Here is a 25,493-nt window from a genome sequence, read left to right as displayed (position 1 = left end):
AAAAAAACCAAACCCAACTCACGACAAAAAAGATATTTTTCTAGAAAGCCACCTGTTGATATCAATGTGCTCAATTGTCCTCCATAAGTAAGAAGAATACTAGAAACAACATAGACAGGAAGAGCGCCAGCATGGAACCTTATTATCTGAAAGGCAAGGATAAGGATAACTTTTAATTTATATAAAAATGTATTAAACAAATCACACACAAAAATATTATCATGAAGCCAGCATGGTAATGTGTTTAGAAAATCTTTTTTAAAAAGATTCAAACAGCCTTTCATTTTGATGCATAAGTATTTGATAACCGCCATTAGCAATTAATGTTATATATGGGAAATACTCAGATCACTCAAATGGCTAATCAAATGTGTTTTGATAAATGACCAAATTAAACATTAATTTTTTTTTCCAGTCAAGACAAATATTAAAAGAATACAGTAGCACTTTCTCCTGGTTTCTATATTCATTTTCATTACAATTCTTCTTATTATTATTATCTTTTATTTTAGTTTTTAAACTGTTCTTATCTCAACCCAGGAGTTTTACTTTTTTTCTGATTCTCCTCCCCATCCCACTGCAGGGGAGTCAGTGAGTGGCTGCGTGATGCTTAGCTGTCAGCTGGGGTTAAACCACTACATATGTTACTGGTGTTTCAGTAAAATAAATTAAAAAAATTAAAAGGCCACTTTCCAAGGAAAACCTGCACGTAGTTACATATGAATAGAATAAGGAGGAGTTTGAAGTGCCATACTAGGGAATGGAGGAAGGGAAAACTTCTACAGATGCTACTGACATTAAAAGCAATTTAGTACTGGAAGGTTTTCTTACTTGCCCAAGAACCTGTGAAAGCGACGTCTTCACAATTACCTTGATTAAACAAAAATAAATATTTTATTATTTTATACAACGGCAAGCTCAAATACAAAATACTTCTATTTTTAAGAAGCAAACTTAAGTATCAGAATACAGCAATCTCATAACTAAAATGTACAACAGGTTACTACTGGCTTTTTAAAAACAAATGCTTTAAAAGTTTTGCTTAGAAATGAAAGTGCTACTTTCAGTATTACTCCAGCTGTTGCAAAATACTTGTTACATGCTACGTTTACAGAAAGGCTAAACAGCCGACCTTTAGATTTGCTTACTATTTTTTTTCATTAATGAGCTACATGTTTTAAAAGGCTGAATTATGCAAAAATTATACAGCAACACAAACTAGCTATAAAATAAATTTGTATTACTCACTTCATACTGACAGTCTGAGGAAGAGTAGATATTTAACTCTGGAACCCTGCTGTCATTTTGAGGCCGAGCAATATGCAGTTTTGCTGAAATCTCAGTAAAAGATGGAATTCTGAAACAGCAACTTAATTGGTAATTGTCCTTATAATCAAAAAAAGCCAAACATGCATTAGTCTCCAACAAGTGCATGTAAAGCAGATCTAGTGCACCAAGTGTCACCACAAGCTACAAGTGAAATGGTAGAATGGTTTATTCTATCACAAAGAACTACATAACATTCTCAATCCACCGTCCTCTGAAATATCAAGGGGCATGTTACTAATGAAAACAGACAAGGCTTAGCATTAGCGTACACACTGCCTCACAGAACATGTAGATAGGCTGAGTGACAAAAATGGGAAAGACAGATTCTCAAGAATACAATTCAGTTTCCTAGAACTATTACATTGTTAGAAAATGTGTGTGTGTGTGGAATAGGGAGGTATCGTTAAGACTTCTAAAATAAACAAGGAAGACAGTTTTACAACCACCTAAAATAAAGTCAGTTTGTTCAATTGCAATTCATGAGTGACACATATTTCAAGCCACATCAGTTGATTTTGTCAGGACTATGATGCTGAAGCAACTTAGGGCTGCTGTGTGATCCAAACTGTGGCTTAGGGGAAGAAGCCAGCATCCAGAGCAGTCTCTATCCCCCACTCATGAGAGCATCAAAGATCATGCTCAGAATTTCAGACCAGCAAGTCTGACTTGCTTTTCGAGAAAACTAGTGAGAACTATTAAACAAACAATTAGTAGATACTCTTATTCTGAGGAAAAGTCAAACCAATTTTGTCAAAAAGGGCAGAAAGGTAGATGAGGAAAAGATGAAGAAGCCAAACACTTAAGACTGGAGAAGTTTTGTCATATTAGAAATATTACCACAACAGGATGCAAACATTCTTCAAAAACATATCAAGAAGTATGTTATAATTGTTGAAGTCCTTACTTTGCTACAGTTATTGAGTCTTCATGTGACCAGGGTATATGAACTCTGTAAACGCTAGGTTTTCTTTCTGAAATAGAACAGAATTAAAAAAATATAAAATTAAGAACAAGATGTGGTATCTGTCTCCAAAAACTAAAACACAAGTAAAACAAAGGTGGCACACAGATCACTATACAGAATCACTGGACTTGCAGTTACATTGCAATGCAGATCAGTGCAGTTAGCATGGAACAAAAATGACATTTTTTAACTCATAGTGTTACAGAACAAGACAGCGAGACATCAAGGTTTAAAGGCAGGACAGTCATGAGAAGACTTCTGGTTTTCAATACAAAGCTGTAACCTCAAGCTAAGAAATCCATCACTTTTTTTTTTTTTTTGAAACAAAGTCCTGTCGTATCTCCTTCTGCTTAAGCTTACGTAGCCCAACATTCAAATTTGAGTCCCATAACTAGCAAATAAAAATCCTAGCCAAATGTGCTATTCTTAAGAACACTTTCAACATAATGCAGAATCCTGCTGAAAGTTCAACTTCCGTTTGCTGGGAAGTAAGAAAAAACAAACATCTGAGGACAAATTCCACATTTTCTGTGAGTGATCCTTCTTAACAAAAAGTGGAAAGTGAGAGATAGTAGCAGAGACATTTGAGCAAATTATCACAGTACTGCCTAAGCCCCATTGCATGAGAGGACTTTTGTTTCTACCAGGTTCAGTCTTGAGAATTTTCAGCAAGATTTGTTTTATAAATGTATACTTCAGAAGCCTTATATTTACCTTTGAGTGACTGGCAGTGGCTCTCTACATAAATTTTGAAAGCTTGATATATCTAGAACATTAAAGAGGAAAAAAAAAAAAATCATTTACATTCTCCAAACAGTGGTTTCATTAGCTTAAAAAATTAAGTAGTATTCTTACTTGGTTAAAGTGCTGGAGCTGTACATTGTAAAGTAAGCCAGTTGAATTTAATAGAATTTTGCTTGAAGAAAATCCTGTAAAGGATGTATTATTTTCCCATATTAGACAAATTTATTTGAGAAATCCCTACATCTTCAGGTTGTTGTTTTTTTTTTTATTCCAGGACACTTATGTGCTTCTATATCTGTCAGTCAGAACCCCCACATTTCTTATTTCTTTGTCTGTTACTAACAAAAGCAGTATTAATTCTAGTAAAAACAACCCCCCCCAAACCTCCTGACGATTGGAATTTTTCAGCAAATTTATTATCCAAATGTTAGTAATGTTAGTTTTCCATTTGTTTCCAAAAGTAATATGCTATACTTACCAAATGACAAAAGATGTGTTACAGGAAGCTGTACCGTTCTGGAATCCTCTTTGAAAAATTCACAGTCCAAAGTATACTGCAATTCAGGATTAATTAATACAGATCTAAACTAAGCACAAGACTATAAAGCCTTTGCATTTGACAGATTCTATTCAGAGGCTCAGGCAGCGTCCAGGACACAAATACTGAAAAGCCACCTCTCCACACTCCACTGATAGGAACTGGCAGGTAGTTTGTTCCTGTACTCAGCAGTACAAGTTTGGGTACCTTAAGCATGAGTTCCAGGTTACTTGAGCTCTCATGCATTGCAACAGCCTTCAAAAGGCTATTCAAACAGCTGAGAATGACTAGAATCCAGTTCACATCCCTCCTTCTTGGGTACAGCTATCTGGGGGGGGGGGGGGGGGGGGGGTGTTGTGTTGGAAAGGAGAGTGAGTTGTCCAAACTCTGGATACAATTTCCTAAGCAAAAAGAACCTTTAGTTTGTCTCTGGAAGTTTAATCATGCAAAAACAAAGCAAAGTATCCAGCAGATATGAGTTGTACCATCTCAAATAAGCATTTAGTTCACTTGAAAATTATTCTCCATCCCATTGTAAATCCAGCACTTTTTACTTTCTAAAAGCAGCTTCCAAGATTTAACACTGGACTGCAACTTAGCAGGTTACATTTCACAAGTGATCTCCCTTCTCTTTTGCTTATCCAGAACGTTGTATATCGCTAATTTAACTACAAGATGTCTCTGTCACAACTATCTGAAGACACACTCATAGATGAGCATTGTTCATCTATGAATAACTTCTTGGATCACGGATTACTATACCACAGGCACAGAAACTGTATTTGTGTTGCAGAAAGGAAATGTCAGATCCACTTAGATTTTAAATTCAGTTAAATTCAAATAAGTTCAGTGTTCTGCCAGTTTCAAGACTAACTAGACAGGCCTGCCAGACCCAGCTGGGTAATACGGAAAGTCTCTTAGATTTGCTGCAAGCATTCTTCTTACTGGGGTCCTGAGAGGGCTTGATGCAAAGATATCAAACTCATCTGTGAGACTCAGAACTATCAAACTCTGCACAACTCACTCTATCACATTATTTGCGGTCTCAGAGCTTGCAGAGGTATCTGTACCGCACACCCCAGAATCCATGTGTGGTGTCTTCAATTATCTACAGCATTCTCTGCTACCCTGGATAAGAGAGCTGACTGTTCAAAACGGTAAATATTCAGGAATGCAATCAGAATACTAAGAAAAACAAGGAAAAGGAACATTAAAATCTCCAACAAGAACTCTTAAGAACTGTTTTCAGAACTGTTGTTTTGTATGTTTCAAGTATATTCATGCCTTGTGTTTGGTATTTTATCAAATTAAAATGTTTCTGAGCTTACAAAAGATACCTTTAAACCACACTGGAGTGTAGGGCTATGGTTTCTCAAAGTAACTTAGCACAGATTTAATACATTTCCTTTTCCTTCCTTCATAGCATCTGTAAGCTAGGAACACAGTAAGCAAGCAATTTCTGCATTTCAATTTTTTTTTACCTTATTGCCAACCATGGGTGGTACCTGAATGACAATATGGGACAAAGAAGGATAGTCCTGAAGTTTCAGTATTACAACCTTTACAAAAAAAAAAAAAAAAAAAAAAAAGGGGTGGGGGTGAGGAAAAAGAAAAGCCATTACTGAACATACCCCTTAGCTTGCCCCTTGCCAGTTCCCAGATGTCCACCCCTTGCACCCCTTCCTCTGGAATACAACTGCATGTTTCAATACTGTAAACAGAACAATTCCTTCTCCCATGACATGCAACTACCCCACAAAGCACCTCTTCCTCCTACAAGTCATGTACAATACTTACCTTGGTGGTTGGAAGTAACTCAGCTCTCCAGGATAAATCAGTAACTTTCAGGCTGTAAAAATGCATGCACATTAACAGATGAGCATATTCATTATGCAGGCACTGTGTTATGACAGTGGATTAATATGCCAGCTTTTTTTTCCTCTCTATATGGATTCACATGATTTTAAATTGAGAACAAGTTTGGGTCTACTGCAGTTAGCTACCATAGTAATTTATCAAACTATAATAATTTCAGGTACTGCAAATCTTGTTTTTGTGAAAACAAGTTAAGCAAAGCTCTACCTTTGTCATATACAAAACATTCAGCAGTTATTAGCCATGCAACTTTAGACACGAAGAGAAATCTTAAGAGCAAAACCAGCACTGGCATTGAATTAACACACAGTTTTGTGCTATACTTTTAATGTTTAAAAGATGGTAATAAAAATACCAATTTTTCCTATGGGAACATCTAAAACATACCATATAAACCAAAAGGTTTATTAGCTACTGCAGAGCTTGCAGCAGTTCTAAAATGGTGTTTACTTACATTAAGTTAACACACTGAATTGCAACACACTCATTCAGTCATTTTAAGTTAAGATTTTTAGAATACCAAGATATTTCTGTTTCTCTAAACAGTGCCACATGACCTTAGGACACAGTCCACATTAGCTGAGGTTTTAGGTAGCAGTCCTGAACTAGGCTAACCTGCACTTGACACGGATCAAAGGTTATACAAAGGAGTTAACAGCCAACTTCTCCATGGATCAGAAAAAAGTAATTATGACATCTGGCTATCAGCTGGAGGCAAGACACTGCAGCCATACACCTCAGCACAGATCCCACACAGATAAATACTATGCCAGCTCAATTCTACCCAGAAGCTTTCCCTAATCTGAAGGGTAGACTGAATTTACTTTGAGCTTACTTCGCAAATGTAAGCTAAGACAGGGTTTTAAATCCACTTTGCAATGATTGTAATGACCTGATTCAAATAATCACTAAATTACCCACATTTCTAAATATTTTTCACGTGACAATAGCAATTTTGGAATAACTTAAAAAAAAAAAGATGCTTCAATGCACTCTTCTGAAGGCTTTGAGTGATATTTGACATCTTCTGTCACAGAATTCTAAAGAGATGCTACAAAACACACAATTTATGAATCCAGCACAGCATGTAGTGTCCACAAGAGAGCAACACAAACAACTGTTCACTGCTACGAAGGTGAAAAATATAGCTTAACAAAGAAGAAATAGTTCACCTATTTTATTCTGTATTCATGCAGTAATTTTGAGAAAATCTATTCTTTCCTGTTTTATTGGTGATACAGAAAGCATGAATTATTCACAGTAAGAATGTTACTTTTCTTCCCAATCTCTGCCTTCCTAAGGAGGAGATTTTACATGCTTTAAATTCAAATGTAGTGTCACAAGATCCATTTGGATAAAGAACAGGAGCTGTTTATACTCACCACATCAATGAATTACTGTTCATACAGCCATAAATCCAGCTACGTGTATCCTGTAAAGTCAATACCATAAAATAGTACATTACCTATGTGTGACACCAGATGTCAGCAACTGTTCTAAAAAATCCTCTGAGACCAGAACCTTGGTGCAATTAACTTACTAAAAAGAGGAAGAAACTTCCATCTTCATCTCACTCCTTTTCTATTAAGTGTATCTGCAGCAGTTATCACTAGAGACCAAACTCTCATAAGTATGTCCAGTGCTGAAGTGTGTAAGCGAAGACGATAAAAACAGTCTCTCCCAGATTTCCTCAATTATTTATAATGAAAGATATCTACCAAGTTTTTTTCTTTGTTTCACAACAAAGTCAGACTTCTGTGTTAAGAGCAAGCGATATCCTCCATATAAAGTCTGATATCATAATTTTGGAATTACAGGGATGGAAAGATGAAGCATAAGTGTGAAAGGCAGGAGTTTCTAGGAACCATTTTAAATAACTTCTATTTGCCAACTTTTATAGTTGTGAATCAATACATTTTCTAAAAACAAATATAAGGTTAAGCAAACAAACTCCCATCATTTCTCTTAAAAAAATCTGCCTTACATACGATGTAAAATTCAATTTTATTGGAGTTCAATCTTTTCTAACCAAAAGAAACATCACAAGGTATTATCCTAAGTAGTCGAGGAATATAGGTTTTTAATACTCTACTGCTCCCCCACCTCAAGAATTTAAGTGTTCTGAAGCAATAGCACCATGATGCAAGTATCTCAGACACACTGTTCTGTACCTCCTCCTCCTCAAGCAGTACTAGTCCTGTCACAAAGGCAAATTTACCCTATTAAAGCACAACTAAGGCCACAACAAACATGCAAATATTGAAGGTGCTACCGGGAAGGACGATTAGAAAAGCACCAAGAACATACAATCTTTTTTTTTTTTTTTTTTCTTTTTTTTTTTTTTACAATAGTGGTATGAACATCATCTTTGGTAAAGGGAGGAGTGGCAACAGGGACAGGCAGGATGGAATGGGAAAGCAGCTTAATTTTCTTGCCACTAATCTAAAATACTCACGTAATTCTGAAAAGCATATTTATCCATCTCCAGTTTGCCAAGAGATTACATTCATTCCTTTAAAAAATATTTTTAAAAAAATTTAAAAACATTTTGGCTGAATGTATATGTCTTGAGCTAAAAATATAAGAAATGCACATTATCACCTCTCCTCTCAATAGAGGAGACAACTGAGAAGGTGCTGTTTTCTCATCTGGCTTCCATTCGCTTCCACTGCTTAGCGAAAGATCTCCATAGCCTTTCATGCTCACTAAAATTTTATTATAGGAAAGCAAACCTATAAACAGCTTTCCCAAATTAGAAGTATGGCTAAATCCTGGCAGCACTAAAAATAACTTCTTAATTCAAAACCATCAATACAGAACTGCACTAAATTAAAGGAGAAACTAATCTGGAGCTAACTATAGGAGTCAAAAATAAAACATCTGAGGTTCAGGTGGCATTGAAGGTTTCAGATCTTGAACACTAAGTGTGACATGATATCACAGGAAGTACATCTAACACAACGTGTGAATTTAAAACGGATGTCAGTAATTTCAACAACTGTTCATTAAAATGTTTGAAAACTGCAGCAAATGAAATAATAAAAAAAATACAGCTTTATAAACAAACTCCAGACATTAAAGAAGTATTTTCTCACCAACATACTGTTTTCACAGTAAACATGACTGTATGATTTTCTATGGCTTGCAAGAGGAAATGTGAAATATTTTCCATCAGAATCCTTAAAAGAAAAAAAAATTGCTCATTAGTAAAAAAAATAAACATAAAAACACATTGAGGAAAAAATGTTACTTACATTGTAAACAGAGTAAGTCCATTTTGAGGCTTTGACTGTAATCCACATGAAAGCTCCTAAAAATAAATGGTTTTATATGTCACACTGCAGGAACTATTACCCCATCTCCAAAATCTTATATTTTACTTTTCACCAAGGTCTTGTCTCTTATCTGTAAACAACCATAAACTTTATAAGCTTTACCAACACTTAGGATTGCTAGTAGTTAGAATTACATGCAACGGTTATCATCAGTTACACAGGAAACCATTAGTACATATTAACTGTAAAATAAAAACCCTATGGATATTGAAACAAAGCTCTCAAGGCAACAAAACAAGCAAGAAATTGAACAACACTAATGTAATTACACGGTGACTGATTAAAACTGAGGCAACATTAGAAAAAGCTCCGACATTTGTTCCTGTCAGCCTTTTAAGAAAACTAATACAGAAACTTGTGTAGAAGCAAGTCAATGATGAACTGAGTAACATGTACAAGGAAACAGTAGCAGTTTAAAGATATGTCCGGAGAAAAAAAAAAAAGTAAGACAGAATAATGAAGAGATCAGAGATACAAACAACGCAAATTGTCATGCAATAAAGTTGCTATCTTTCTTCTGTGTAACTGGAGTAACAACTTCATCACAGAAATATAGCTAAGTGTCAAGAGGTCACCAGAAATACTAAGATGCAAACATGAAATCCAATTTAAACATGTTTCTCCTTATGGCTAAAAACTGACCCAAAACCAAACAAACAAAGTTCCACAACCTCTTTAGGCACCTGTTCCAGTGGTGTTCGACCACCTTCCTGGTGAAGTACTTTTTCTTAATATCTAATTGAAATTTCTTTTGTTGTAACTGGACTCTACTGCTTATTGTGTTATCACTGTGCACTTCTGAGAAAAATCTAACCTCGCTCTTTCTCCAATGGTTCATTAGGTAGTTGAAGACAGCAACAGGATCCCCCTTTGCATTCTCAGGGTGAAAAAACCCAGTTCACTCAGACACTCCATGCCCTGTGCCCCAGGAGTTAACCCCCTTGGTGGTCTTCTGCTCCAAGCTCACTTCAGTACCTGTCAATGCCCAAATGCAGGCTGGCCAAAACTGGCACCGAAGTTCAAGCTACCTTAATGCTTCTGCAATAGTTTACATTAAGAAAATTCCTGAAATAAAAATGGTTTTCATAAAATAGTTCAGCCCACTTCAGCAAAGCTAGGAATACAACTGCACCCTGCAAAAGTTCCATCTAGTTCCCAAGACTCCATGCAGTCAAAATTTCTCACCTTTAACTATGCAACCTTAGCAGTTACAAGGAAATCTTTAGCGTGCAGTCCATTTTACCCTGCCATGTCACTAAAAAAAGGAAGTGACTGATGAAGCAGATCTGCATATTCAGGATTTCCATGAGTAGCACAAAACTAACACAATGGCCCTACAATGCTCATACTATCCCTCTTGCAGGCACGGGATGTAAGCGTAGATTAGACTGTACTTTTGACGTCCAGCTATTCCCCATTTCTGAGATTATCTACTGGACACCTTGGTGTAAATACAACTCCTGCTCGTCCCCCAGAATCCAAGCCATATAAAACTGACAATTTTTGCTCCTACCCCTTTTAATCTATTTAGTGCTGAAACCACACAAAAGCTGATAGTTTAGGTCTATAACCCATATGTAATTTTAGCAATGTCTGAAGAAGGACAAAATGTATTCCAGAAGTTTGTTAACGAGAAGATAAACTATTAACGAAGGAGTATCATTGAATCCTGTTCAAAAGAAAACTATTGCACACCTGAGAGTTCTGTAAAAGCTTCAGGATTTTCCTCAAATATCTTTGCAGGGTGTCTCACGAAGTGGTGATTCAATACAGACATTCTCTTCTTTGGATCCTCAGTTATCTAAAAAAGAGCACATTGTCAAATGTTATTTTACCAGCTTTTGTGATTTACAGTCATCACATGATCATAGCTAGCAATACAGTTTTGGGGATGAGAGGCAGGACAGATTTTTAGGATTCATAATACACTGATTCTACTCTAAATTCAATAATCTGAGAAAATAAAGTGCCATCAATAGTCAATTTTGAACAACAACAGAGCAACACAGAAAGTCCACACATGTTATAAAGCATGGCTAAAACTTTTAGTTTTATATCCTTGCCTACTCTTACCACAAGGAAACCATTCTATTAAACTTTCCTTACAGACACACATGCATTCTTCCTGAAATAACACCGTCATGCCAGAGCTTAGGAAAAATTCTCACGTTTATATTTACTAGTCTGAGTTCACAAATCCTGCTTACTACATCTCATCTTACTATTTCGAGCATCCAAATAGCTGTAAGAGCTACACTGGGATTCGCTTTTGTTTGGGGTTATTTTTGAGGTTTTTGTTGTTTTTTTTCCAAATCAAATTTCCAGGACTGATTTTTTTCTATTCAGCTTTTCAGAACTGTGGCCATTACAACAGATTTCTGAAAAGCTGTACCTTCCAGCACACTGCCAGTCAGCTCTAGAACAACTGTACCCTCTTTATGTCTCTCTAAATCATGTGTTAAAGTGAGTACATCTAAAACTACAGAAGTCTACCCCAAACAGTCTCAAAAACACCACCTAGAAGCCTTCCTCAGTTTTGTGTCTGGGGCTCTGCTCTTACATATTTCCAACCTCTTGGATCTTAATTCCAATTCATATTTATTGCTGCATAACATTTCAGAAAGAGAACAGACTACGTGGGAGATTTCTCCAACAGTTCTCAAGAAGTAAGATTCAGGATATTTATTTAGAAAAAGCAATGAAAAATGGTAGCTGGAGGTAAACAAATACGTCACTATTTTACTTGTGTTCTGTTTTTATAAGTGCTATTTGCAAAGTAACACCACAAAGATGTCCTGGGCACTACAATGACAACTCATGGGGAAGTTTGAGAAGCATTATGTCTGAGTTAAACTATCAGTTTTTCACCCTTTGTATACTAGTGAGAGAAGGTGATCTGAACACACATTGGGAGGTCACATTTGAAGCTACGAGCAAAATCTGTTTATCCTGGTGCAAGGTCAATTTAACCTTCTGCATTATGGAGGAACAGTTCAGTCCACACCCCAGCTACAGAGCATCACACAATCAATAATAAAAACTCAGTTAACACCTAATTATTTTTGACACGTTGGTCAAACAACATAAAGCCATGGAATTTTTCAGTGACTGATAAAACAGTAACAATTTTCTCAGCATGAGTCAGAATAATCAAAAAGGAGTCTTCTGTATAACAGGGTGATATTTGTCCTGATTAACTATTCTGGGATGGATAAAGAATGTGCAATGGGGAAATATACAGGCCACATATACAAACCTGCCTTGTGTTTTCATCTATGAGGTCAAAAAAAGCTCTAATGGTAGCCAGGATTAATTCTTTGCACCTAGAAGACAGAATAAATAAAATTAAATCCAGAAAGGAAATACAAAGGGGAATAAAAGTGGTAAGAAGAGACATCATAACAGTATTATGCTGAAGTTAAATTATTGTGTAATGTGATAACAGTAGAGAACAGAGAGATGTATGGTCAGTCAATTAACCTTTGTTCCATTAGCTTACCACACTATGGAGAGATGGTCTGTTGAGGCCCACGCCCTAGGCACAGCTGAGCTCTGTTTGGAGAAGGAAAAAAGTTAAGTTTTGGATAGTATTCAGCAGTTTAAAACTCTAAGCAAGCTTCTCCCCTCCTTATTTAAACATATATGTGCAATTATTAAAAAGAATAGTGTTTATCTTAGGAGTTTCAGGGACTAGGGTACAACAGAATGATTTCATCAGTCAGAAATCTTACAAGTGCCAAAGCACCTGTAAAACAAACGACCAAGTGATCTATGTTAGACAGCAGACACTAATGGTGAAAGGGCAGACAACAGTGGTGTGGAAACTTACCAAAAATTTCTTCAAAAACTGCTTCTATGACTAATCTTACTATTTTAACAAGTGATCCTGGCACAGAAGAATAGAAGCATGCCAATGAAAGCTGCTGCTGAAAAATCAAGGGCATCCTCAACAGAAAGAAGCATCAGAACACCATGCAGAAAGAACTGGACAGTTTGTATAAGTGCGTTGCATTTTAGGGATTAATATACCTCCCATAAATGGAGCTCATCACCTAGCTGTACAACTTGATTCAAGTAAGCTATGAACTACTAATGCAATCCAGTTGGGAAGAAAAAAAACCCAAACCAAACTACAACAACAAAACCACCCCCCAAAACTAAACAAAAACCCACAAGCAAACGAACAAAAACCCCACACATGAGAAAGAATTGGTACCACTACACGTGAGATCTCATGCAAAATTCTGGTCACCAACACTCGAGAAAAATGAAAGTAGAGCAGATGCAGAGAATTGTTACTAGGACAAAGGGAATGCAGAATTAATCCTCTTAGCCTAGCAGAATCAGAGCTGAGACTATTTATAGATGGCTTTCTGTAAAACGGACAGGGAGGTAAACACCAAGGGAATGACAACTATTTCATATAACACTTCCAGTTGATGCCAGAACAAACGCATTTAAAAACTGGCTTGCGCAGTAAATGGAAGTTGGAAATTACAAATTTTCTCCCTACTGGGGAATGTTTTGCAGCTTCTTCCATGTAGAGAACAGGTTGATGGCAGGGGGATGGAATGACAAACCGAAGTACTTTATGATGTCTCTTGATTAATTTGGAAGGAGATTCTATCTGCCAGCAAAAGCAGAAGACTGGACTTGATGATCCAGTACATCCTTTCTATTCCTAAATTCTCTGAAAAAACAATAAATACAAAAAGAAGGCTCCAAGCCAGAGCTCTCTTTTTATAATTAAACAAGCAGCCTACTTCTATACTGCACATCTGTCAGTCTCCACACACACATCTCTTGCAAAAAAAACAGGAAAATAAAACTGAGTTCTGGAACTGAAAAGGTGTAAGAAGGTGGTGAGAAGAAACAGTACCAAGTGGTAGGTGATTCAAATCAACGCCAACCCACACTCTTCCAGCGGACACTCATTTGTACTACACCAACTATTTACTATTTTATAACCACACACTATCTACTTTGAGTTTTCACAGGTAGTACTTTCATATTTAGTTATACTATGCTGCACACATAGACCATGCATTACATGCGATACATGCATTACATAACTAGCTATCAAACACAGCTCTATGCAAAACCAAAAAAATAGTTTGCTTTTTTACCACAACAGATAAGGCACTGTCATGTTGACTCAATCTTGGTAGAAAAGCCAGTCCTGAACGAACTTGGTAATCTCTGAATCCTCCCGCCACAGAAAGGGTAGTTAAATTTCTTAAATCTTGGGCCTTTAGAATCCAATGATTGTTTACAGCTGTATAAAAATCTATAAAATATAGTAAAAACAATCACTATTTCCCCATAAGTCTATTTGATATACAAAAAAGCTATAGAAACATTTAACAAAATGCTTCTGTAAGCCCCCTTGGAGGCATTCAAGCTCTGATTAACACTTTTGATTCATATAAGGAAGGAAAATTATTGTTTTAACTCCAAGGAGACAGCAGTTGGGAAAGACAGACACATTTACACTTTCTGTACCAGCTGAGCACCTAAGTAGCAAACCACAGATTTATGTGAAGGATAGCCACAGTCCAGAAACAGCCAGCAAGGAAGAAGCATTGCATTACAACCAGTTGTAGGAGGGAGAATTAATACAAGCACAATAAAGCAAATTCAGCACCTAAAGATAACCGATTCCTCTCAGGTGCCACAGAGAATAATGCAAATAAACGTCTATTCCTTTTCCTTCACCAATTCTCTCAATATCTACATGTAGCAGCCCAATTATCACTAAGTACATATTTCATCAGTATAGTTTAGTCAAATCTAGCTTTTCAATAAGTGTACAGTACATACATAATGACTACACTTTATTTTGTACGCCACAGTTATTTAGGCAAGCAGAAAATACACTCTATCTTTTGCGTAAATATATTATATAAAAATATATAATTATATTTAATGTTGTCACCCCCTCCAACCTTTGGGCGTGACAAACAGTAAATTCAGTAACTTCTATAGAAAGAACGATATTTAGGCAAGTCATCTGATAAAGAAAGTCACTACAGAGGTCAAGTTTTACAAAAAAAGAAAGAAAAAATGTCATTCACTGGAGAGCTTATGAATGTAGTAACATGCTCTGCCACTCACTAAAATTAGAAATTATTGACAGCTCCAGGCCCTGCACAAAAGCTCAAGTCCACATAATCCATTTTATATGACACTTCATTTCCTCTCAGTATCCTAGCACTCTCAGACAACCACCCAAGTAACGAATAGATTAATTACAATAAACAAAACAGCACATTTTGCTGTTGATTTGCAAGAACCTCACCTATTAATGCTTAAGAGGATCAAGAAAGAAATATGTCGTAATGAGATAACCTGCAATACTTACCGGTAAGATATTTGTCTAAAGGCATTACAGGTGCAACATGAGGTGTCGCTTGTGTAATGAGGAGGTTTATAAATTCAGGCTTAAAATTCTTCAGAGTAAGCAATGCTCTTGCAACAAGACCACCCATGGAATGACCTACTATTGCAACGCTGGTCGGTGCAAATTCTCGACCCTTAAGCAAAGAGAAATTTGACACATCAAAAACAGATTTGACACTGATCTGTGGTTATCAGTTATATATTTTTTTTCCCCAAAAATTAACTTATGACCTCTCAAGGATAATATTAACTAGTAACTTGAGATTAATATTATATTACTACAATATTATTAATAATTAATATTAGCTTGTAAACTTGACACAGTTACAAAATTAGTATTAAATTAGTTGCTATCTCAAAAAATGTGCTTAACATTAGGTTTCCAGCTCAAAAGGAAATATTATATAGCCTGTGCAAGATAAGAAACTTAAGCTTATTTTCATTTCTGAGATTCTTAGGGACACAGGATACCAAAGAATTCTCCTAGAGAAAACTGGATGTAAAGAGATGCTATATTAGTATTTTAATAAGCTAGGGAAAGTTCACACCTCTACTACAAGAAAGCATACATTGTGCATGGAAGTATTTATTTAGAAACACAATATAGAATGTAGCCAAAGCTCTGGAATTGTCACAAGCATTAAAAATCTATTAAAGAGTAGCAATTCTCCATTGTACTGCTATCACATTCAATTATCTACATGCATTAGAAAGTCTCCCTCCCTCATTCATCATTCTTCACTTTTCCAGCAGAAAAAGCAGCCCAGAATTCCATTCCCAAATGCAAGTACATTATTCAACATATGCCATTACTTACCCTGTACAACTTAAGAATTACTTTAATGCACTCATGCACAAACTTGGTCTGTCGTTGAAGACTACCACCATACAATGCAACCAACTCCTCATTAAAGTTGACGCTGAAGAAATTAAAATGATACTTGAAGTCAACATCTTCTGCTTTTCGAAGTGCAATGGAGCCAAGAGAACGTACTAGGAAAAGAAACCACACCAGTTAGAACAGCCTAATAGTCACTGCTTAGCACCATCACTAGTAGACAAACACATAAATATATAATCTATTAAGAAACAAATGTTATCTTAAATTTACTGTTCATCAAGTCATTTAAAAAAGTAAAAAAAAAAAAAAAGATGAAAGACATCCACAAGCAAATATTCTCTTTTTGAATAAGCAATCACACTTGTTTTACAAAAACAGATTTGAAGATATAAATAATTAGAGCAAAAGTATCAGCCAGTCACTGTCAGAACCAAATTGTAAAGTGAGAAGAGAAATAATTATTTCCTATTTTTATAAGAATCCCTCTGATAAAAAAAAATATTAGTAAACACATTGTAGCAAGAGCTTACAGAGGAATGCGAAAAACAACAAACCTGATTAGATTAAAAGAAAGTTTGGAATGAATTACCAAGAGCTGCATGCTATGCTTATGGCAGTTAATTAACCACGTGACCTAGCTTACCACTGACTCCAGAGATATTTTACATCAAAACCCAATTTTCACAAGATCAAGGATTACGTTCCTCCATCTGAGGGCTGCTTTTCTCATCTCATTTGCACCTTCTTACTGCCACGAGGACAAGAAGGCAAAATGAGCATTCTTGACTTCAGCTCTAGAGATACTGCTACTGTGAGGCTTTCCTAAAATTCCTTTGAAGGCCATCAACTCTAGGACAACATTCCCAAACACCACCGAGATATGTACAGGGACTGGAAACCAAACCCTAAAGGACACTTTTCCACCTAAAACCTTGAGGGAGAAAATATTCTGTGTAAAAGGTCTTGCTTCCGACCAGTCCTCTCCGTCTAACCCCAGGTGCTATTTAATACAGCCTTCTGAGTGCAGAATTGTCCCTGAGTTTCCAGTGTGACATGGCAGGACGGGAACAGTAACAGCTGCAAATAAAAAAATGCAGCATGGTAGGGAAAGAAGAAAATAAAAGGGAAAGTCCCAAAAGTGAGTATATAAAATAACCAGTGATGGCCAGAAAGGTCTGCCCAAATGCAGCACACAGAAGCAAGATTCTAGAGCGCAACAGTTTGAGATCTGCAGCCTGCAGTCAGGAAAGTTTGCTACAGAAATTAACATACCAAATTTCAGTGAAGCACATGAAATGGGAAAACAATATTTACGAAATACTTCCCATGTTCAAACTGATATTATCAGCATGATGGAAATAATAAATCTAATTTCTAGTCAATTATTTCACAAACTCCATCTAAAGCAATAAGAACACCTTCAAAATGGTTTGAAAAAATGATAACATTTAAAAGATCAATATCTTATCACAACTTTGTATTTCGGAGGTCATGGTAAAATGAACAAGAACATCGCCAAAGATCACAAGGCAAGTGTGTGACAGATCCCAAAATACAACTCACAATCTCAATTCTCCCAATCTCAGGTTCATTCCCAATCGCTAAACCTGACCACTGTCTTTTACTCAAAGTCTGAATTTTCTAAGTTTTAAAAGGTTCATTTTAGTGCCCATGAAAGAGGATGAATTAACGTGTTTCAGAAGCGCCTGTAACACACCAAAGCCTCCTGAAAGAGGTTGTAAGTGAGGTGGGTATAGGTCTCTTCTCCCAAGTAACAAGGGACAGGATGAGAGGCAAAAGCCTCAAGCTGCACCAGGGGCGGTTTAGACTGGACATTAGCTCCTAACATGCCCTGAAAGTACCATTCTCTTTCCTGCATAGTGATGTACTGGTTTTAGAGGCAGCATTAATTCACAGATCTGCAAAACTTTATGCACAATTTACACAAGTCCATATGGCATCTCTCATAATCATTATGTTCATAATCTTTGGATGCTATTGTGCCTGCAAGTCTGTATGGGTTTTCTGTAAGTAGGAGTTGGTAAAATATTTTACTTTGTTATAAGCTAAGCGAGCATGTTCTCAAAGAAAATAACTATGTAAAGCTTCTCTGAAATCAGATAATTTAATTATCACGTTTAGTGCAAATATAAGGAAAAATTATCACAGTAAGACATCAGAGTTTAGATTGCAGTGGTTTTCCCTATACAAACACATCAATTTTGCTAACATCATGAGAGTGTTACTAACTGTTTCAAAGCACATTTTAAAGAACAAAAAAAATGGTCTGACAAACCCAGCCTGGACGGAACACTGGATACTTGAATAAACACTTAAACTCAATACTTCATGTTCATCAAACCACTAGCTTCAGTATTTACAGTGAAAAATAAAAATGCTTTAGAACTATTACTTCTTTTCATTTGGAGTCTAGAAGCGTAAGAGTGAATAACCTGGAAAACAAAAGAAGGCTATGTGTAAAGTGGGAAGATGATGCTAAGGAAAAAACACCGCTACATAAAGGAGCAGGAAATAATGAAAATGCAGAGCAAGCCACAAGATGATGCTCATTTCTATAGCATGTAATTACTTCACATCACCAATGGTAGCTTGTTCAGTTTCTTCTAATCAAATTCAAGTCTTGTTTTATTTGGTAAAACTCCACTAAACACTGTACAAATCAAAACCAACTAGATGTTTGCAATCAAAAATACAGCAAGAGTGCAGTGCTGCCACAGTACAGCATAAACTGTACTGTTCCTGGCTTTCAAAAGTTAGAAGTCTCACTCCAGAAAAATATCATAGCTCAACTGTTCAACTGATTTCAAACAAAAGTAACGTATTTTGTCTGCTTTGGAATTAACCATGGACTAACAAGGATATCTACATCATAATACCATCAATCATTATGACTCTTGTTGATATTATTTCAAACAGAAAACTTCTTACCACTAACCAATGCACAAATATGAGAGCTCTTTGTAACATACCTGAAACTTAGCTAAACGCTCACCTTGCCTGTAACTACCAGCGTTCCCAGGAAGAAAGAGAACTGGAATTCCTGTCAACAGGAGATTTTTGTTTTCTTCAGCGTAGTTCCCTTCGCCATAGAGATAGAGCTCATATGCTGGGTACCGTCTGGCTGTTTTCTTGGGTAATTTTATTTTCTGTTGCAAAAGTTAAAAAGAAACCAAATACTTTGTTTATATTGTTGCAAACAAGAAAATACAGTGGCTATCGAGTCATTTAAACGATCTGGCTTCTGGTTTATGTATTTAAATTACAGTCTAAGGAATACAGAATGAAAAACTGGGTATTGCTTAAAAAAAAATTAAAAATAAAACATCAAATATTTTGTTTAAGTAGGTATTACTGCACATAACGAGTGGCTGCAGTTACTTACTTGAAACAGCTATTAACTTTAACTGTATCTTTTGAAGTTGTACATTCATAAAGTAAACCTACCCTTATGCTACAGGGGGAAAAAGCAGAAAAAAAAAGAAAACACACAAACACACAAAAAAACCCCCACCAACCAAAAAAACCCAAAGCAACCCATGTCAAAACCCAACCACTTCTCCCAGGACATGAGAATTTGAGACCAGAAACTAGGGCACGTGAGTGATCCTTATTATTCCTGATGCACCTGAACAGTTCTGGAATCCTTTCCGATACTACATAACCCAGAGCAAGGATGTGCTACTGCACCTAGCATTTGATTATTCATGTTATGACAATTCAGAGACAAATAAGATAAACTAAACTCAAGTCTTCATCAGAAATCGTCTCTAAAGTTTCTCTTAATCGCTTTCTCGAATTAGGAGCATCTCTATTTCGGATATTTCAGTTGTGTCTCTCTATTGCATCTACATTAAAGGTGATTTAGCTTTAATTCCCTGCCCACAAACAGTCTTTCCCTTCCCCTGTTCTTCACTGTCTCTCCTCAGCTAAAGACTTCCTTTAGCTTTAGCCTTCAAATTGGTTGCTGTTCCTTTCAAGAACATAAAACTAATGAGCGGCCCCTCTTTGAGTCAATGTTGAAAGCAAAAAACCTACAAAGTCCATGAGAATTGTACTAGCAAAATACTGAGTTTTTTCAGTAAATGACAATGCTCAAATATTATAACAAAATGGCAATTGTAACTCCAAAGGAACACAGACATTCACGTTCTGTGACAGTGGTTTTAATCTCTGAATTCCCAAGACATTGGTTATATAATTGGTTGTAATGAGCTACAGTGACTTTTTACAATGCCAGTGTAGGCTTTGTTTTTCGCCCTGGTTCCCAAAGAAATTAGGCTTATGTGAAAAAGTCCTCATTACTAACTTCCGAATCTCTTCCCAAGCTTAACTGAACAGGACACAGGTAGGTTAAATTCAAATACTACAATTCTACAACTCACGCAATAAAAAGATGGTAAGCACAAAAAAGAAAAAAAAAATCCAAACCAATTCCATCACTTAGTATTACCTTGACTGTGAGCTAGCCCACACAGTTAGACACAAAAGAAGTGAAGCTTCCTATGTTTAATTGCTCAAATACTTATTTATTTTGTAATGCGATACCCAACCCGGAAGGGAGGACAGGTCCCTGTCACCTGATGTTCCTGCCTTGTGGTTTCCTACCAATGCTGGCATTACAAAGACATTGAAAATTAAACCAACAGTGCCTCCAACAATAAAGAGGTACTTCAAAAGCACAATGCCTTAGCAAACCCAGACAAATTCATAATTTCTCCCCCGACAAAGTACTATTTTCCAAACAGTAAACCTGATTATTCAGGGAATAGAAATTCTGAGAGGCAATATAGCCTGCTTCGACTTGCACCTCCTACATGGAACTACTGCTTACCCTTAAGCCTTGCATCTCTTAACACTTGCCTAAAGATGCTTAGAATTTAAGCCCTGACATAACGAGTAAGTACAAAAGCTGCGTGGCAGCAGATGAGAATTTCAGACAACTGCCAATAACGTCACACAGGTTCTCTGCTGTAGGCTAACACAACTATGTCAAGGTTAGTGAACGAAGGTTAATAGATCCAAAAATTAACCTTCTGCTTCATTACCAATGTAGGTACTAAGGTTTTGTTTTACGATCTTCTTTACTATGCACAACAGCTTGCAACCTATTTCAGAACAGAATATTACTTACAGTACTTCATATATTTTCCAACATACATTATATTCTAGATAATGCTAAACAAATGTTTAGGGGTCAACAAATTATGCTTTGGGATGCTTTTAATAGGACATAAAAATCCTGTAGTAAGAACTACTATTAAAAAGACAAATTGTTTTCTAACAACTGCATGCAGTATCACGGAATCTACATATACTCACATATTCACATCCTCCCACTATGAAGCCATAATACCGTGGCTGGAAAACTACAGTTCCGTCAGCAGCCCTCTCTCTCAGATTGATCCAGGGTTTTTTCAAAGAAGTTTCTAAAAGGCTTCATCAGCAAAGCGAGAAGGACTTCAGGCAGGTTTACAAGTTCTCCCATACACTGTAGGATGTGCCACCTACAAAACGCTCACCGATAAGACTTTGCACTACCACTTGCTAGCTTGAGGAACACACTCATATTTGAACCCCAGTTATTCACTTTTTTGACACATTAGTTGCTTCGCACGCTATAAAGCCACAAAAAGGACCAAGAAGTACAAGACAAACTCCCGGACACTAACAGAGCTGTGCTTTGCTGTCAGAGGACCTGGCCCAGCCTCTTCCTTTGCAAAAGCCTGCCTGAGCTTCTGACCGGTTTTACCAGCACCACAGGTAACTACAGGCATTCACAGGTTAGAAAATGGGAAGCTTTCCTATTCACCTTTTGCACAGGTGGCAGTACGAAACACCTCCGCACTTTACAGGTAGCTCTGTAGCTCTCCAAGGTGCACCATTACGTGATGCAGCCAAAGCAGGGCGTTTTGCCAAATAGAGCGACCTCTCAAATAAGCCGAAGCTCATTTTGTCCCCACGTACACGGCTTGACACGCTGCAGAGGCCGCCTCAGGAGGCGGCAACTCAGCTAACCCGAAAGTTACGGCCGCAGCCGGGAGCTGCCTGCGCGGCGGTTCTCCCGCGGCTGAGCGCGACCGGGGCTCCTTTCCCTTCCCTGTGGCAGGGAAGAGGAGGGAAGGAAGCCACAGGAGGGCTGCGCCTCAGGCAAGCGGCCCCCGGCTGCCGGCCACGGCGATGCGGGCGGCGATGCCCGACGCGAGGCCGCCGCACCCCGCCCCGGCGGCGCCCCGGGACCGGCGAGCCCCCACCTGTTACACCGCCGCCCGCTCCCTCATCGTCCCCCGCCGCCGCACTCACCAGATATTCAGGGTACTCGTACATGTAGGTCATGCTGCACCGGTTCTCCTCGTAGAGGAACAGCACGTCCCGCACCCCCAGCAGCACCAGCGCCGCCAGCGCCCCGTAGAAGAGCGCCGCCAGCACGGGCAGCAGGCGGCCCGCCCGCCCCATCGCGCCCCGCCGAGGTGCGGTGCGGAGCGGAGCGGAGCACAGCCCCCCTCCGCTCCGCGGGCTCTCCGCGCACACAGGAACGGCGGGGCGCGGCGGGGCGGGGAGCGCCACCGCCCGGGAGGCGGGGCGGGCGGACTGGCGCCACAACCTGGCCGCTGCCGGGAGCGCGGCCGCCATGTTGGGGAGGTCCGACGCTTGGCTGGCAGCCCCTCCGCCAGGCTGAGGAGGGTCAGTCCGCCATGTCGCGGCCGTGGGGGCCATTATGGGGAGGTCAGGAACCTACCGACGGGCTTCCCCCAGCCGGTAGCTTGCTGGGGGGGGGGGGGGGGGGGAGGCGTGTCCATGACAGGGAGTTCAAGTCATCGCAGTGCCGCTGCGGTGTGCCTGCTTTGCTGCGGCCCTCGGGTGAGGCCCGTGAGGAGAGTCTTTCCCCTCAGCAGGCGGCTGGCCCTCAGGCGGCGCTGGAGGGGAGGCAGTGGCGGCGGCTCACCGGCATTTGCGGACTCCAAAACGCCCCCTGGTTGTCCCGAGAAGCCGATTTGCCCCTCGCTGGCAAGGCCGGGGGTGCCGAAGGAGCCGGGCCGGAGCCTCGGCCGGCACTCAGGGAGGCGAGGGGCTGACCCCGCTACTCTTTACCTTGCCGAAAATAAACCCGCAAACCGCAGCATGCATGTGCTCTTAAGGCTGCTGGCCTGTTGGCAGTTCGGGCTCAACATCCAAATAAATAAGGCTTCAGACACTCAACACGTAAAAGACATTGTTGATGGTGGTTGGGGGGGGGGGGGGGGGGGGCTGTGTGTGTGTGGTTTGTTTGCTTGCTTTTATTAAGCACTTCTAACAGTATTTTACTATCTTTAGGCATGCTTCTTCACTAGATTTTAGTCTCTGGCACTAGTACCCCACCCTGATACGTGACACACCCGCGATTGCTGGTGTTGCTCATCAGTGAAAACTATCAGTAAAATACTTAATAACAGACAAAAAATAAATTACTAGTGGTTTGATTTTTTTTTCAATCTAGACAGGAAGGAATACTAACATCAGCTGACTAAGACAAGGGGTAGCTACATATGAGGGAAGTATAAAGTAGAAATACATTTAGTTGCATTTTCATCATCTTTTCTGATAAATACTTAAGCCCTTCCCCTCCTTTAAAAGAAACAAAATTTACTCAGTTTTCCAACTGTATTTGTACCATTTTTATTTGTAAAAATAACCATCTGAATGCATTACAATAGTAGTTTACAGATAGGGTTCTTCATTACATCAATACAGCATTCAGTAGTTGAAAAAGTTACTAAACTGTGCTTGAGAAGATTAAGGTTGAATTCCAAGTCATTCACTGAAGTAAGCCTTTTTCCTCATTTCGTATGTGACGTTTACCCAAGTCCTTAAACTTCAATTTACAAAAGCAAACAATACCGACAAAAGCCCACTGAAATAATCAAACAATATTTTATATTGTTTATTACAAATGTTATGCAAAATATAACACTGGCACCAGATTCGTATCACCATGGTTTGTAAAGATATATTGCACATGCTAAAGCATAAAATATGAGACAAAACCTACAAAACATAAGATATTGGCTTTAATATGTAGATCACTGCATAAGAAACACATAAAATTACATTTTATACACACACTCAGATTGTCACTAGTTTAAAACGCCCTTTCCTATAACACTGACCTAAGGTTTACTTTTTGTGTAATAAGAAAGCATTTTCAGCACTGCAAAAATTATACATTATTCCTATAGAAATTTAGCATATTAATTTTCATTTCAATGCAGGTAGAACATGAAAAGAAGAAACACTTTATACATTCAAAGAAGGTCTGAAATAAAAATTTACTGGTAATATATTGCTTTTATAACACTCAAATAATAATAAAAAAAAAAGACGAGTTTCACAAAACATTTCCATAATACACAAATATAAAAAGGCACTCTAATATTTCTTACATGACTAAGAATAAAAATCACAAGTTTTTCTTTAAAATCATCCTCAAGATACATAACCAAGTTTCTCCACAGTACAATGGATAAACAATTCATTTTATGTGTTTGTTCTAATTCAGTAATCTGGCAGTGGTTTACTGCATAAAAGTACCAAACACATTATGGTGCCCTTTTAGTAGCGATGAACAGAAATCCCCTGAGCTATTTCACAGCAATTTCAGGCAGTCTGGAGGTTGTAACTCAGTATTTATGGGAGAGACTTGGGACCCCATCCTGCTATGGATTCCACCTGCAGCTGTCGTTAAAATACAGGATGAAACAATCCTGCTGATATACCTGGGCAGATGGCTGCCCCTCCCCAAATACCCTTTGCTTGGTGCAGACACAGAATTCGTCCATGTACTGTAAATTGCAGGATCCAGGGTTAAGTGCAACAATTGAGTATGATTAATTCTACTCTTGTAAAAGGTCCACAGAAAGGCAAGGTGGTTATTTACAAGAGTAAAATTTTTCCCTTGCTTAAATACCTGCCTTAAAATACAAATTTATGTCTACATAAACTATATGACAGATTAATGTACTAGCATACAAAAAAAAGGAATTCTGGTAACTCACGTGAGATGTGGGATAGGCCAATACTGAGTACTTTCAAGTGTCTCGCTCATGAAGGTTTTCCTTGTAACTACAACATGACTTCTGCAATGCCCTTACGATGCTAACAAATCACGTTTCTATGATTTTTGGAATATTGCATACTTAAATCATCGTTAGTTTACAGAAAAGTTTCATCAATAAAGTTCAGATTTAGTGCCTAGAAGGAGCAAAGTAATTCAGTAATCACCTATGCTTCAATAACATTGTATATACATCATTCAGAGGCTGCAGTTGTTGCACTACACAATTACTAGAGTTACGAGGTATTGCAAATACACAGAAGTATTTTCAGTAACTCTGTATGGTAGCAAGTAAAAATACTGAAATTTTTTAAATGGCTGCTTAAAATAATCCAACATCATCTTTGTAAAGAGGGCTG

General features: G+C 38.0%; 1 protein-coding gene across 1 annotated transcript in view; it reads right to left on the bottom strand.

The window, feature by feature from the left end:
- Positions 1–22,499, bottom strand: part of PGAP1 (post-GPI attachment to proteins inositol deacylase 1) — a 30,625-nt gene extending 8,126 nt beyond the window's left edge. Inside the window, exons 1-20 of the mRNA XM_086465481.1 lie at positions 22,347–22,499; positions 19,039–19,192; positions 16,002–16,177; positions 15,147–15,318; positions 13,912–14,072; positions 12,285–12,337; positions 12,042–12,108; positions 10,481–10,586; positions 8,705–8,760; positions 8,546–8,629; positions 6,833–6,882; positions 5,373–5,424; positions 5,057–5,134; positions 3,516–3,591; positions 3,149–3,222; positions 3,008–3,059; positions 2,234–2,300; positions 1,249–1,357; positions 832–870; positions 53–146 (exon numbers count right to left, since the gene is read on the bottom strand). Of these exons, the coding sequence (XP_086321607.1) occupies positions 53–146; positions 832–870; positions 1,249–1,357; positions 2,234–2,300; positions 3,008–3,059; positions 3,149–3,222; positions 3,516–3,591; positions 5,057–5,134; positions 5,373–5,424; positions 6,833–6,882; positions 8,546–8,629; positions 8,705–8,760; positions 10,481–10,586; positions 12,042–12,108; positions 12,285–12,337; positions 13,912–14,072; positions 15,147–15,318; positions 16,002–16,177; positions 19,039–19,192; positions 22,347–22,499 (1,873 nt within the window). The remainder of the gene's footprint in view (positions 1–52; positions 147–831; positions 871–1,248; positions 1,358–2,233; positions 2,301–3,007; positions 3,060–3,148; positions 3,223–3,515; positions 3,592–5,056; positions 5,135–5,372; positions 5,425–6,832; positions 6,883–8,545; positions 8,630–8,704; positions 8,761–10,480; positions 10,587–12,041; positions 12,109–12,284; positions 12,338–13,911; positions 14,073–15,146; positions 15,319–16,001; positions 16,178–19,038; positions 19,193–22,346) is intronic.
- Between the last annotated feature and the right edge of the window lie 2,994 nt (positions 22,500–25,493).

This window comes from Leptosomus discolor, chromosome 5 (genome assembly GCF_034619465.1).
Source record: "Leptosomus discolor isolate bLepDis1 chromosome 5, bLepDis1.hap2, whole genome shotgun sequence".
NCBI lineage: Eukaryota > Metazoa > Chordata > Aves > Leptosomiformes > Leptosomidae > Leptosomus > Leptosomus discolor.
The sequence above is the reverse complement of the archived record's forward strand: the minus strand, read 5'-3'. Positions and strand labels throughout refer to the sequence as shown.